Source organism: Octodon degus, unplaced genomic scaffold, assembly GCF_000260255.1.
Source record: "Octodon degus isolate 3935 unplaced genomic scaffold, OctDeg1.0 scaffold00005, whole genome shotgun sequence".
NCBI classification, from domain to species: Eukaryota; Metazoa; Chordata; class Mammalia; order Rodentia; family Octodontidae; genus Octodon; species Octodon degus.
In genome coordinates, this window is record NW_004524581.1 from 30,440,105 (window position 1) to 30,453,743 (window position 13,639).

At 59.7% G+C, this 13,639-nt stretch overlaps 1 protein-coding gene across 2 annotated transcripts in view; it reads left to right on the top strand.

Annotated features, from left to right (window-relative positions):
- Grm4 (glutamate metabotropic receptor 4) overlaps positions 1–13,639 on the top strand; it is a 79,086-nt gene that overhangs the window by 45,833 nt on the left and 19,614 nt on the right. For both annotated transcript variants that reach the window (XM_004624227.2, XM_023720848.1), the window contains 3 exons: positions 7,327–7,462; positions 9,478–9,632; positions 10,475–10,615. In XM_004624227.2, the coding sequence (XP_004624284.1) occupies positions 7,327–7,462; positions 9,478–9,632; positions 10,475–10,615 (432 nt within the window). The remainder of the gene's footprint in view (positions 1–7,326; positions 7,463–9,477; positions 9,633–10,474; positions 10,616–13,639) is intronic.

Below are 13,639 nucleotides of genomic sequence, written 5' to 3' on the forward strand. Positions count from 1 at the left end.
GCTTTGCTAAGCTTGTTCTAAGTAGGTACCCTAGACCACTGAGCCATCTCACCAGCCCCAATAAGCTTTAAAAATGTCTCCTTCATATTCATTTCTCAATAAAATAAAAAACAAACAAACAAAAACCAAAGTGAGCTCAAGGCCAGCCTGAGACCCTGTCTCAAAAAAAGAAAGAAAGAAGGAAAGATAGATAGATAGATAGATAGATAGATAGATAGATAGATTTATTTTGGCTAATGGCTTTGAAGGGCTCAGTCCGTAGCTAGCTGGTTCCAAGGGAGAAGCAGCCTGGTGGACAAGGGCTGCTCAACCCACGGCAGCCAGGAAGCAGGGGCAGAGGAAGGGGCAGCATGGATGCTATCGCCTCATCCAAGAGCTGCCCCTCCAGTAGGCCCTGCCTCCTGGGCACAAACTTGAGTGGACTGATTGGCTGATGAGCACAGTGCCCCATGGGCCAGGCTCTCGGAAAGCCCCACGTGCATGTGCCTTAGACTCTGGAGGGACAGTTCAGCTCTAAACTATAGTGCTGCAGTTGGGCTTTGAGCCCCAGCCCATGGCCCCAGCATTGTCCCCCTCAGCAGGCAGGTTACAGCAGCAGGTGCCATAGGCGGCAGGCAGAGTGGCCGGTGACCACAGCAAAGGACAGAGGGTAGGTGGGGCCCAGCATGCAGCTGTGTTCCCTCGTGGGTGGGGCAGGATATTTGCTAGGGACAGAGGTGGAAGATTGGGCTGCGTGGTGGAGGTGCTAGGCAGATGGGCCCAGGAAGGGCACTGCTGGCTCAGGACTGGCTCTGGCAAAGCCCGAGGATGGGACAGCTCTGGGTGCACTGAAGAAGTGGTCCTGCTGGGGGGTGAAGCTGGGAGTGGGGGAAAGAACCAGAAAACTGACATGAGACTTCCATGTCCAGGTTGTCACCAGGTCTGGGGAAGAGAGTGCCCCCAACATCCAGAGCTGGCTAAGATGACCTGGACAGAGGCCCTGGACCACACTGGGCATTCTGGGCTCAGCGTGAGCCTCAGGCAAGCACTCTTGCTTGCTTGCTTGCCTTGGATTCGCGTTTATCCTCCTGCCCCAGCCTGAGTGCTGGGATTATGGGTGTGCGCCACCATGCCTGGCCAGATCCCCTCGCTCCCCTGAGCTGAACCTCAGAGGTGGCCGGATCCCTTCCATCTCTGAACGCTGTGCGTGGCACCCTGGAGGCCTAGGGCCAGGGTGGGTTGAGCAGACGAGGAGCCAGCCATCTCCTGTGCCCCTCCCTACTGCCTGCCTCTGAACACACTCTTCCCTTTTCTACTTTCTCCAGCTCTCTTGCTTCTGAGCTATTTTGCCTAAGCGAGTTTGTGTTACGATACTAGGTTGATCGCTCAGCAGATTTGCCTGTGCTCAGAGCCTGCCCATGAATAATGCAGCTCGGAACAGTGCCGCCGCGCTTGCTGGCCAGGGGTGCTGGGCTCAGCTCCGAGGCCGTGAGCGCCTGGTGGCCCTGGCCAGCAGCCCCAGGACTGTGTTCTCCCCAGCCCAAGGTGCCCAGGGCCCAGGCAGTCCTTCCGCAGCCCTGCTGTGTCTAGGGAGGGGTCTGTATCTGAGTCACACACAGGGACAAGGGCCAGGGATGGCTGTGGCTGCTATCAGGAGTGGGATCAGGGGCTGTCTGTCACAGCTGGCCAGCTGGGTGACTTCTGTGTTCCCTTCCTGTCCCCTCAGTCACCCTGAACTGCAAATCCAGCCCAGTTCTCCTGCAGGGACAGGGTGGGGCACAAGCGGGGCTGGGGGCCGAGGCAGCGGGTCAGAGGGACAAACAGGTGAGCCCGGAGCCCTCAGGACTGGCCTGGACATGGGGCTCATTCCTTCGGGCCCTGCAGCCTTGCCTGCCGGGGTGAGGGTGTCGTGTGGGACCTCGTGTGTGGACTAGTGGCAGTGTGGGTTCATGTGGCTCTGTGGGGTTGTGTGTGTTTGTGTGTGGTGTGTGTGAGGCTGTGTTGTTGCAGGTGACTGTGTGTGGTGTGTATGTGGTTGTGGGGTTGTGTGTCTGTGTTCTCCACGTGATGTGCGTGGTGTTTTGTCTATATGTTGTTATGTTGTGTATGTGATGGTGTATGTGTGATGTGTGTGCGATATGTGTGTGGTGTGTGTGATGGTGTATGTGTGGTGTGTGTGATGGCGTGACTGTGAGGTTGTGTGTGTCTGTGGCGTGTGGGGGCCGGTGGTCGTCTTGGCACAGGGGCACGGTGGGTGTACCGTACCCCACTTTGTTGCCGTGTGCCCAGGTCTGCTGCCAGGCAGGTGTGTGAGGCTGCATGGGCGCTGTGTGAGGTGTGGCTGGGGGTCAGCATCAGCATGTGCGTGTGGCCCCGAGCGTGTCCTTGTGGGATGCGGTTTGTGAGGAGTCCCTGGGTCGTGGGTACGGTGTGAGGCTGGTGGTGTGCAGTGGTTTGGTTTGAGGGTGTTGCCCTGTGTGGGTGTACACACACGTGGCAGGTGACAAGGGCAGTGCCCGGGGGAGGATGTGAGCACTGCTTGGCAGTGATGGGGCCCCTGGCTGCGGCCAGGTACTGCCCACGTCCAGTTTGGGTCCCCAGAGCTGTGGCCTCAGGGGCTGCCCTCACTGGTGTGGCGGTGAGGACTCGGGGCCCTGGCTCGGCTCTTGTCCTACAGCCTGACCCTCACCCCGAGGTGGTGGCTCCAGACCTTCAGTCACCTCGGGTCTGGCCCTGGCTGTGACCCTGGCCCTGTGGGGTGGAGTGGAAGTCCTTGCCTGTTTCCCAGATGGGAACCTGGAGTCACAGGCAGGAGGCAGGGGCTGCTTCTCCCTAAGCCTCCTGGGGTGCATGGCATGCTCTGGCCTGGGAACCCCACAGCTGGCCCTTCATGGCCCTTGGCATCTGCGTCACTGTTGTCTTCCAAGTCTCTTGCCAGGGAGCCTGCTGTGTGCCACAGGCTGAGTGACCACAGCAGGAGGTGGCATCTCATCACTTGCCTTCTCTGCCGGCCCAGCTGTCGTTGGACTGGAGGTGGGGTCTGGCTAGTTTGCACGGCTGGCTCCCCGTTTTCTCCACTTGCTCCTGCTTTGCACATGTGGTGGAAGAAGTGAGTCTCACAGAGCAGGGCTGGGCACACGGCCAGGGCAGCACAACGCCTGGAGCCTTGTGCTGAGGAGACGCCAGACGCTGGTGGGGTCCCAGGGCCTGAGCATGGCACAGGTTGGCCGCTCAGGGAGTCACTGGGCTGTGTGGCAGGACCCCGGGAGCAGGCATAGGTGCCCCTGGGATTCCTACTGCTGCTGTCCCTGCTAGGCTATCCCTCTGTGTCCCTGGCAGCTGGACACCCCATCACCGCCCTGTCCAGCAGGCTCTGTACATGTCCTGGGCAGAAAGACCCCAGAAGACCTGGGCCTGCTGAGGGAGAGGCTGGCGGGGGGGATGGGCAGAGTAGGACCTCACTGGTACTGACCCCTCTGAGTAGCTCCTTCTAGTCCCTTTCCTGAGAGCTACTTTTGGGTAGGGTGGGTTAGGGCATCAGTGGGAAGGAGAGGCCGGGGGGAGAGAAAGAACTGTGCGTGCGTGCGTGTATCTGTGTGCACACCAGCCTCTCTCTGCCTACACTCCCTCTCTGCTGGGAACCTTGGGGCCCTGGGGCACCCCTCCCCTGTCCTTGGGTCTCGTGGCATCCTTCTCCCTCGTCGCTGCGATTTGCCACCTTCACATTTTGCCGCAGCGTGGATTTTTCCACTTGATTTCCTAGGGCTGTTCTCTTTGTTGTTCTCCGTTTTTAAAACCAAAAAGTTTTTCAAAAGGAAAGAGGAAGAGGAAAGGAGTCCCCTTGGGGTCCCCAGGATCTGCCATCTGGGCTTTGTGAGTGCTTCAGTGAGTGCTGGGAGGTACTGGGTGCTGTGAAGACCTGGGGTGGGTGCTGCAGGGCAGTGCCAGCAGCCTGGGACTCACAGTGGCGGGGGGAGCCACAGCACGGTGGCAGCCTGGTCTGGTCTTCAGGAGAGGCTTAGCTCCTTGAAGCATCCCTGGCCTTGCCCCCGTTTGCCAGGTGGGTTTCTTGGTGCACAGGTGATGGGTGAGTGGGATCTGAAGGGGGTGTTGGGTGGGAGGGACAGGGATGCCCTAGCTCCAGGGCTCGGAGATGTACCAGGGTGTGATGGCTGGGGCCCCCGCTGTGATGGAAGGGCTGGAGCCCGGAGTGCTGTGGGCTACTGTGTGGCTCGTGGCCTGCAGTAGTGCGGCTGGGACACATGTCCAATCCGTGATCACGGGAGATGCTGCCCTTCTGTTCTCTGTGCATACTACAGGAACAGCCTCACAGCTGACGGGTGACAAGGGGTCTTTCTGCCTGGGGGACACTGGGCCTGTTGAGCCATTGGCACTTCCAGGCCTCAGTTTCCACCTGTCTGATGGGAACATAAGCACCTGCCCCAGGGAGTGTGAGCACCCTTCGAGACCAGGCCTGGCATGGTGCCTGGCATACAATGGCTCTGCCACTGCTGGCTCCCGTGGCCACTGCCGCCGGCCTGGCTGTGGCTGGCCACCATGGTCACAGCTGTGCCCTCAGAGAGCCTGGTGCCCTCCCGTGCCAGGCAGTGGAGCAGGGACCTGCAGGCACTTGTTTCTTCCTCTGGGAGTGGCAGCAGTGCAGCAGCGGGCACTGCCCCAGGGCTGCGCTGGGCATGACCAGGCCCTCGCCTCCCTCCTCCCTCCTCCACGCACGGCGGCCAGTGCCTGACTCTAACTCTGTTTTGTTTTGTTTTTTTAAATAGTCTCCAGAAGGGTTTATTGATTCAAATAATACACACACAACTGACTGTCGTCCTGTTTTGTGGATCTGGGGAGTGAACTCAGGCCCTTGCGCTTGCCAGGGAAGCACTTATTCCACTGAGCCATCTCCCCGGCCCTCTAACTCTGCTCTGTGCCTACCTTCTCCACCTTGGAGAAGCCACTTAGCCCGAGCGCCAGCTTCTTTACCCACACACGGACCATGTGGTGCCATCCCCGCAGCAGAGGTGCGGCACAGAGCGTGAGCACCCAGTGCCCTGCTGGTGTTCTTGGGTGTCACCTGGACCCTCCAGATGCCCCTATATTAGCAAGCAGGCCAGAGGTGTCCTTGGGGCCTGCCTTAGCTGGGACGGCAAGGCTTGTAGCTGGGGTGATGGTGGCGGCTCTGAGTTCCGGGACTGGACATGTGTCCCAGCTGTGCTTCTGCAGGCCACGAGCCACACAGTAGCCCACAGCACTCCGGGCTCCAGCCCTTCCATCACAGCGGGGGCCCCAGCCATCACACCCTGGTACATCTCCGAGCCCTGGAGCTAGGGCATCCCTGTCCCTCCCACCCAACACCCCCTTCAGATCCCACTCACCCATCACCTGTGCACCAAGAAACCCACCTGGCAAACGGGGGCAAGGCCAGGGACGCTTCAAGGAGCTAAGCCTCTCCTGAAGACCAGACCAGGCTGCCACCGTGCTGTGGCTTCCCCCGCCACTGTGAGTCCCAGGCTGCTGGCACTGCCCTGCAGCACCCACCCCAGGTCTTCACAGCACCCAGTACCTCCCAGCACTCACTGCAGAACCCATAAAGCCCAGAAACAGGGTTTTTGTCTGTTGTTCTAGAGGCTTAGAACATTCTAGTCTCTCTCTCTCTATCTCTCTCTTTTTTTTTTTTTTTGTGGAATTTGGGATTGAATTCAGGCCCTTGCTCGTGCCAGGGAAGCACTTATTCCACTGAGCCATCTCCCCGGCCCCCGTTGCTGTCTGTTTGAGAGTGATAAACACACCCCATCCCGTCCTCCCCTCCCTCCCTACCTGGCCAGCCCAGCCTCTTTCTCCTGTCTGTCCATCTGTCTCCCCAGATTAGGGGAGAAAGATCGCAGTTCACCCACTTTCTAATTGGAAAGGTACCACATGGAGGTATCATTGGGCATCTGGGTGCCTGCCCACCACCATCAGCACCTGGCAGATCCATGGCTGTGGGCACCTGGGCTGGAAGGGGCATGGTCCCATCTGGGGCCCCTTGCTCCTTCTCTCCATGACCCTGCTCTGCTGGCCATTGTGCCCCTCTGTGGTGCTGAGGACTTCCTGGGTGGACCAGAGAGGCCTATGCACTGTGTGTGCAGGCCTGTGTATGACCCGTGGCCCTGGGCCAGAGCAGCCACTCCTGCTGAGCCCCACTTGTTGCCTTGGGTGCTCCAGCATCTGGCTGCTCAGCCCTATGTCGCTTCCGGTTGGCAGCCTCCTGTGGGCTGTGTGGTAGGCTGCTGGAAGAGTTGAAGTGCTGGTGGACTGGGGCATTGAGCCTGGACAGAGGCTCAGGTGAGGCCCAGGCACGCACGAGGCAGCACTGGGGGGCCCAGCCAAGGTGGGCACCGAGGCATTGGAGGGGTTCAGGAGGACCCAGAGGAGGCCAGAGGCTCAGTGGACCTGGCTTCATGCCAGTGCATCCCTTGTGCCTTCCCACAACAGCCTGCTCTGTCGCCGGGCACAGGGTTGTATTTTCTGGGTGCTCCCAGCTCCTGGGTAGCAGTAGGGTAGGGAGGGCACTGTGGGGCTTCAAGTGAGTTCCTCCCCCCGCATCTGTCCCTCCTGCATCAGGTGCCGTGGGTGACGTGTGATGCAGCGGTCCTCAGCTGCCTGCAGGACAGGGGCTGGATGGGACTTAGATACGTAAATAGTGTGCAGGGCTGCCAGCTCCAGAGAGTCCTGGCTACAGCTGGCACTGGCTAGGTGGCACTTTGGGGACATCTGGCGGCAACATGGTCTGGGCATGAGTTCCTGAGGCTACAGTGAGTAGCTATTGCTTGCCACTTTGTCTGGTGGGCAGGGGTTCAGGGGGGCCCAGCCAAGGTGGGCGCTGAGGGGAGCCCAGCGTCTATGTAGATGGCACTATGGGGCATTTAAGGTTTTTGGATTTAACCCTCGAAAGCTTCCCAGGTGGTTTTAGTGAGAACAGACTCCTGCAGCCCGTGGCCTGAGGACAGCACTGCATTTACATTTTGTTTTTAACTTGTGTTTGATAATAATCTGAAGGAGTAAATTGCCTTATTCCCTTCACTTCATCGGGGTGTGTCCGAGGCTCCAGGCAGCTCAGGGACTGGCCTGAGGTCACTTTGCAGTGGCCAGCAGGTCTGGGATTCAAACCCAGGTGGTCACAATGCCATATCACCTGTAGCTTCTACACAGGGAAACGGAGGCACAGAGAGAGCCCTTCGGTGACTTCCCCAGGGTCACCAACTGGAGGGCAGAGTCAAGACAGCACAGCCTGTCCTGGCCCTGCCCTGGGGTGGTGCCCCATCTCCAGGCCGGGGCTGGGCTGACCTGCCTCTCCCACAGGGGGCGTGTGCATTGCACAGTCGGTGAAGATCCCCCGGGAACCTAAGACGGGTGAGTTCGACAAGATCATTCGGCGGCTCCTGGAGACCTCCAACGCCAGGGCCGTCATCATCTTTGCCAATGAAGACGACATCAGGTGAGTGCTGGTGGCAGGGGCCAAGGGGCCTGAGCCCACTTTGTGTCCAGAGGTGGGGGTGGCGGAGCCGGGTGTGAGTAAGGCCAGACCACCACTAGTGGGTGCCCTTCCCTCCCCTTTCCTGCACCGCTTCCACCTGCCAGCAATGGCCAGCAGGCAGCAATGAGCCTGTGGATGTGGGGGCCAGAGCCAGGATTCCAATCCCACCTAGAGCTGTGTGGTCTTGGCAAGCTCTTAATCTCTCTGGGCCTCTTTGTTGCTCTTTAGTAAATAATAAAAGCAGGTGCCCACCTAATAGCATTTGAAAACTGAGTAGCAGGAACTGGCAGGAAGTAGGTGCCCCATAAATGCTGGCCACCCTGCAGCCCCTCCCCTCTTTGCGGAGCTCAGGGTACAGGCTAGGAGTGGCTGGGGGTCTTGGCTCAGACACATTCAGTGGTTGGATGACGCCCTCCTAGGCCTCATTCTTCCCATCTGCAGACTGGGGGCAGCAAGCACTGGCCACCAGCACATGCCCTGTAGGAACCCCAGAACAACCTCTTTCTGCACATCTACCCTGGCAGGGGTTGAGGGCCTGGAACTTGGTGGAGAGCTGGAAGGTCACCTGGCACCAAAATGACTTACTGCTGGGGTGTCTCAGTCAGGAAAAGTTGGGGGGGGCATCCTAGGACCTCTGTTTTGATCCTCTCCAAACTTTACAGAGGGAGCTCCTGTCCCCTCAAGGGGTGGGTCCCCAAAACTCTGGCTCTGACACTCCTGAGCTCCCTGTCCTCACGACACCTCTGCACCCCCACCAGGCCTGCTGCTTTCAGGGATACTGGCAGCTAAGGTAGATCCCCAAGCTAGCAGAGAAGGACAGAGGATCTGGCCTCTGTTCCAGACAAGAAGGGGTGGACAGGACGCAGACCCATGCCAGAGCTGGCTGTGGGCAGCCAGTGTGGGGAGAGGTGGGTCATTTCTGGAAATCCATCTGCATTTTCAGAAGCAAACAGTAAAAATAAACACAGGTCACTTTGCAGGGACGCTGGGTTGGGCACTGTCCTCTGGGGCAGATGGAAGCAGGCTGGTATTAATAGGGCTGTGGGGTGGGCTCTGAGCAGCCCCACCTGCCATTAGTGGTGGCCTGAGGTGGTGGCTGCCTGGGAAGCGTAGGGAGTCAGAAGATGGAGGCAGGAGGGACCAGGTTCCTCAGCCTGGACATTGTCCTCCTCTCTAGGAGGCCTAGGCCCTGCTGGCCAGTCTGCACAGGCCCAGTGCCACCCAAGCCCTGGGTCTCCACTGAGGGCAGGGACAATGTCTGGCCTCACAATTTGCTCTGCTCCAGTCTTCCCATGGGGATGCGAGGCTAGTGAGATTCGGCCATGGAGCTGTCACTGAGGGTCACTTAATTCATAGAGCATCCCCTTGGCCTGGGTTGGGCTCTCCGTGCCTGGTTTGATGGAGGTCCCTGTCACATTGTCCTGGGGGTAGGGCAGTGAGCAGCTGCTGACCCTATATCCTTATCCACCTGGCAGGGTGGGGAGCAGATTTGGGAAGGCCAGGGCTTTTGGCACAGGGTGGGTACATGGAGAAGGGCCCTGCTGGCCCCCCATTCCAGAGGTAGAGGTGTGTGTGACAGTGAGGCTGGCTAAGGAGTGTGGGTGTGGCCTAGGACAGAAGGCAGGGGTCTGACAGACCAGGCTGGTCGGATGAATTCCAGGACCTGAGACATTCCAGGCAGGTGTGATCCAGGGAGACAAACCTGCCTCGAATGTGGCCTCTGCAGCGACAGATGCGAGCCTGGAGGCACACTGGCTTGGTGACAGGAGAGGCCTGGCACAGGCTTGGAGAAAGGCAGGGCGTAGGCCCAGGTCTGGGGGACAGTCACGGAGGGCGGAGCTGTGGGCCCTGGGCTCCGGTGGGTCGGGGTGGGGACTGGCAGCCATGAGGGGCACAGGTATGCGCTATGGGCCTACAAGCAGGCGTGGCAGCTATGTGGCCAGACACAGCTGGGCTGGGCTACTGTGTGTCCCCAGGCGTGTGCTGGAGGCGGCGCGCAGGGCCAACCAGACGGGCCACTTCTTCTGGATGGGCTCAGACAGCTGGGGCTCCAAGATTGCACCGGTGCTGCACCTGGAGGAGGTGGCCGAGGGTGCTGTCACCATCCTCCCCAAGAGGATGTCTGTCCGAGGTAGGCCAGTGGAGGGACGGCACACCAGCCTAGCAACCGCAGCCTCCTCCTGGACAGTTACTGCCCCCCCCTCCCCCAGTTCCTGCTCCTGTTCCCTGGTTCCAGGATCTTTCCTCCTGGCTCCTTGGCCTGGAGCCTCTTGTGTCTGAGCTCCGGGCCACACTCAGCACTGCAGAGCTGGCGCACCGCAGGCTCATCCCATTCTCTCCCTGCTCAGGCACTCTGGGGTGTGGGAGGAGTGTGGCACGCACAGAGTCGGCAGAGACGACTCCGAAGGCTTCTCCAGCCGTGCGAGCCACCCTCCCTCCTCTAGCAAAGGAGAGGCAAGGCCCGGCCCTGCCCTGCCTGGAGTCCTCTGCCAGGAGCGGGGAGCTGCCAGGCTCCCAGGGGTGCTGGGCCAGGGGCAGGTCCCCGGATGGCGACTGGGCTGGGGGGATCTGGGGGGACCTCACACATCTCCTCCCCCGCAGCCCTTCCTTCCCTGAGATTAAGGCTGAGGAGGGGACATGCTCAAGGTCGGCGGCAATGCCCTCTCTTCACCCAGAAGCCACTTACGTGTAGGAAGCCAAGTTTCAGCACCACCCTGAAACCCACGTGGTCAGAAACCCTAGCGCTAGCGAGCTCTCGGCGCCACAACTGCCCGGCCCGGCCCGCCCCGCCCCGCGTGCCGTCAGCGGGCAACCCGGCTGCCCCGCACTCTCAGGTGCGCTCGGCGGCAGGACGAAGGGCCCGTGGGCTGCGGGCTATGCTGCTCCTTTAGCTGGAAGGGAATCGTGACATCCCGAGGCGGGCCGGGTCGCAGGACTGCGGTCCCAGGCCCTGACCTCTGGGTTCCCTGCCAGGCTTCGACCGCTACTTCTCCAGCCGCACGCTGGACAACAACCGGCGCAACATCTGGTTTGCCGAGTTCTGGGAGGACAACTTCCACTGCAAGCTGAGCCGCCACGCGCTCAAGAAGGGCAGCCACGTCAAGAAGTGCACCAGTGAGCATGCGCGGGCGGGGGGCGGGGCCATGGAGGGGGCGGGGCGGGCCCGGGCCCGAGGAGGCGGGGCCAGAGTTTAGCGTTGGTTGTGGAAACAGTTGTGGTCCCTGGGTTGGCGAGCTGCCTATGACTTGGGGAAGGAGCTCTCAGGCCGTCTGACTGCCTTGGGGTTCAACTGGACTCTTAGGGCTGGTCTACAAAACTGCATTCAGGTCCTAAGCACAGTGATCTTAACTCTGAACAGAAACCTCCTCTAGCCCATCAAGCGCTGGGGAGGCTGAAACAGGAGGATCCCAAGTCCTAGCTGCCTAGTGAGACCCCGTATCAAAAAAAAAAAAAAAAGATTCCCTCAGTCACTCAACAAATGCCAGTTTTGCTCTCAGGATCACCAGGCCCTGTGGTAAGCATAGTGGAGATCAGAGCCAAAATTCTCCAGGAGGTTTTGCGAGGCAGATGACAAGTAGATAAATAAATTATAGAATGTGTCAGAAATGTGCAATAGAAAACAAACAGAAAAAAAAAGTTAAGGAAAAGAGGGGAAGTGTGTGTTGGGTGTGTGCCTCTTTGAAGTGACCAGGGGAGCCTTCCCTACAAAGGCAACGCCTGAGGCCTGTGGGCTGAGTGAGTGAGCTACACAGGGGGTAGGGGTGGCCATTTCACGGAGGGCGGACCGCCCGCCCCTGCGAGTGGGCCAAGCAGGTTTTGAGCCCAGGTCTGAGCTGTAGGCCCTCAGCCCCCGAAGTAGCAATCATGGTGCCCACTTTAGGTGTTTGTGGGCATGGGGCCCTGCATGCTGGGGTCTGGGTGGCTGTGTGACAGGGTCCCTCCATGACATGGAGTGGGATCTGGGTACCTCTCACCATGCAGGTGCCCAGGTAGATGGCAGTCTGCCTTGCGTTTTGCCACATTACCCAGGGTTTTTTGGAGGAGGCCTGCGGGCCAGGGACCTGCTGCTTGCTGTCTGACAGATTGGGTCCACCAGGGCCTGGGTGGGATGTGGTGGTGAGGAAGGGGACATGCTGAGCCCTGGCAGCCGCAGGGTCCCAGCCGTTGGATGGTGCATCCATCCCCTGGGCACCTGGGTGAAGTCCTGCCTAACTCATTGCTCTGAGAGTGCACGCAGGGGCATGAGTGTGCCTGGCAGGCTGTGTGTGCACATGCACATGAGACCTCATACGTGCATGAGTCAGTGTGCACGAGTGGGAAGGGTCTGTGTGTGTCTTCCACACAGGCTTATGCAGTCCCCGGGGGAGCTAATGACCGTGAACGCCACTGTTATGCTTCCGTGTTTCAGACTTTTGAATACCTCATCTCATTTCTCCCTCACAACTCTGGATACTTTTATAATGACCACAGATGGAGCTCTGGAGAGCCAAAGAGGCCAAACAACGGACCCAGAGCTGCCCAGCAAGGGCCCTAACCGAGCAGCAAGCACAGCAGAGCTGTGAGAAGTCCAACACGCCGGGCACGGAGGCTGAGCCCTCTCGGGCAGGGTGGCCAGTGACCCATCCCTCCTGCTCTGGTGCACTTAGCGTGCCGAGTGCAGCATGGTGTAGGCATCCTGATCACAGGCTGGGGATGGGCTGGGAGGGGCCGGACGGGGGCGCCTCGTGAGCCCAGTGCCGAGGATGCTGAGGGTCAGGCTTTCTGGGGTCACTTGGCTGTCCGGCAGGCCCTGCAGGCTGTGTCTGGAGGATTCCTGGCTCTCTCTAGTGGCTCTAAGGGCAGTGTCAGCTCTCAGTGTCATAGAGGCAGGGAAGAAGGACGAGAACATTCTGGAGGGAAGTGGGAGGCACTGGTGGAGCCCTTGGTAAACTGTAACATGGCAGCTCTCAGACTCCTAAATCAGAAGCTCAGGTGGGGCCTGGATTGGGGGGAGTTTTAAGCTCCTGAGGTGATTGGATCAGCTGGGGAGTCTGCAAAAATTGTGACAGCTGGCCACTCCCCCAACATTCTGTCCTTTCCCACACTGGGTGCGGCAGAACCCCTGCAACAAGAAGGGCCTTGTGGGGTCCGCTGCACAGTGAAGGAGTTCCGAGTCTCTGGCTTGAGAGACAGTGAGAGGCAGGAGGACTTGGGATCCCCAAACGGGAGCAGGCTGAGGATCATGGGGTTGCTGGGAATAGGACAGCACCTTGCAGCTTACTGAGTCCCCTGTGGAGCCCACTGGAAGCTTTAGACACATGGGACATTGGGGGACACGGAGCTCCTGGGAGGGGGCCAGGGGACCAACCCAGGTCAGCTCCTCCTGCTGTGTGACCTTAGACAAGTTCTTTGACTTCTGTGGTCTCAGGTGCTTGTCTGTGGAACTGGAAGTCACTGCCAGCTCCTGGGTTTGCTGTGGGGATGAGGCTGCTGAAATCTGATGCTTGTGGCAGGCGCTCAGAGACTGGTTGTCGCCATCCTGCCATCCCTAGCAAAGCAGCGAGGGGAGCGGGGCTTAGGCCAGCAGTGGGGTCTCAGACCCGGAGAAGGGTGCAGTGGGCCTGCTGGTGGGGTTTGGATATCGCCGGCACGGCACCCATTTCACAGCAGGGAAACCGAGGCACAGGAGCTCGGCAGTGCCGGTGTTGGAGCCCACCCTCTCCCTCTCACCCAGCTGTCCCACTCCCTGTGCCTGTGGACACTGCCGCCCTCTTACCACCCATGAGTCCAGCTCTGGCGGCCTCATCCTCTGCCTCGATTCAGGCAGACACAGGTCACCTCTGCTGGTCTCCAGCTCTGCCCAAGATGGTGTGGCGCGCATGTGTGTCCTTTGCTGGATTCCTTCCTTCCTGTCTGTCATGGACAGGCTGGGTGACCTTCTGAGAGGGCAGGAAGAACTGCTCAGTCCTGGTCTCACTCTCGGGAAGGCCTCATCTGTCTTTCCGCCTTCATCTCCCCCAGGGGGCTTGAGAGCTGAAAGTGTATTGGGGACGAGGCCCAGGAAGGAGGGGAGGCAGTGAGCTGGGGCTGGCACTTGTGTCTCAGTTTGCCCAGCACCTATGTGAAGAGGGCGGTGGCAGTGCACGGCAGGGACCGCAG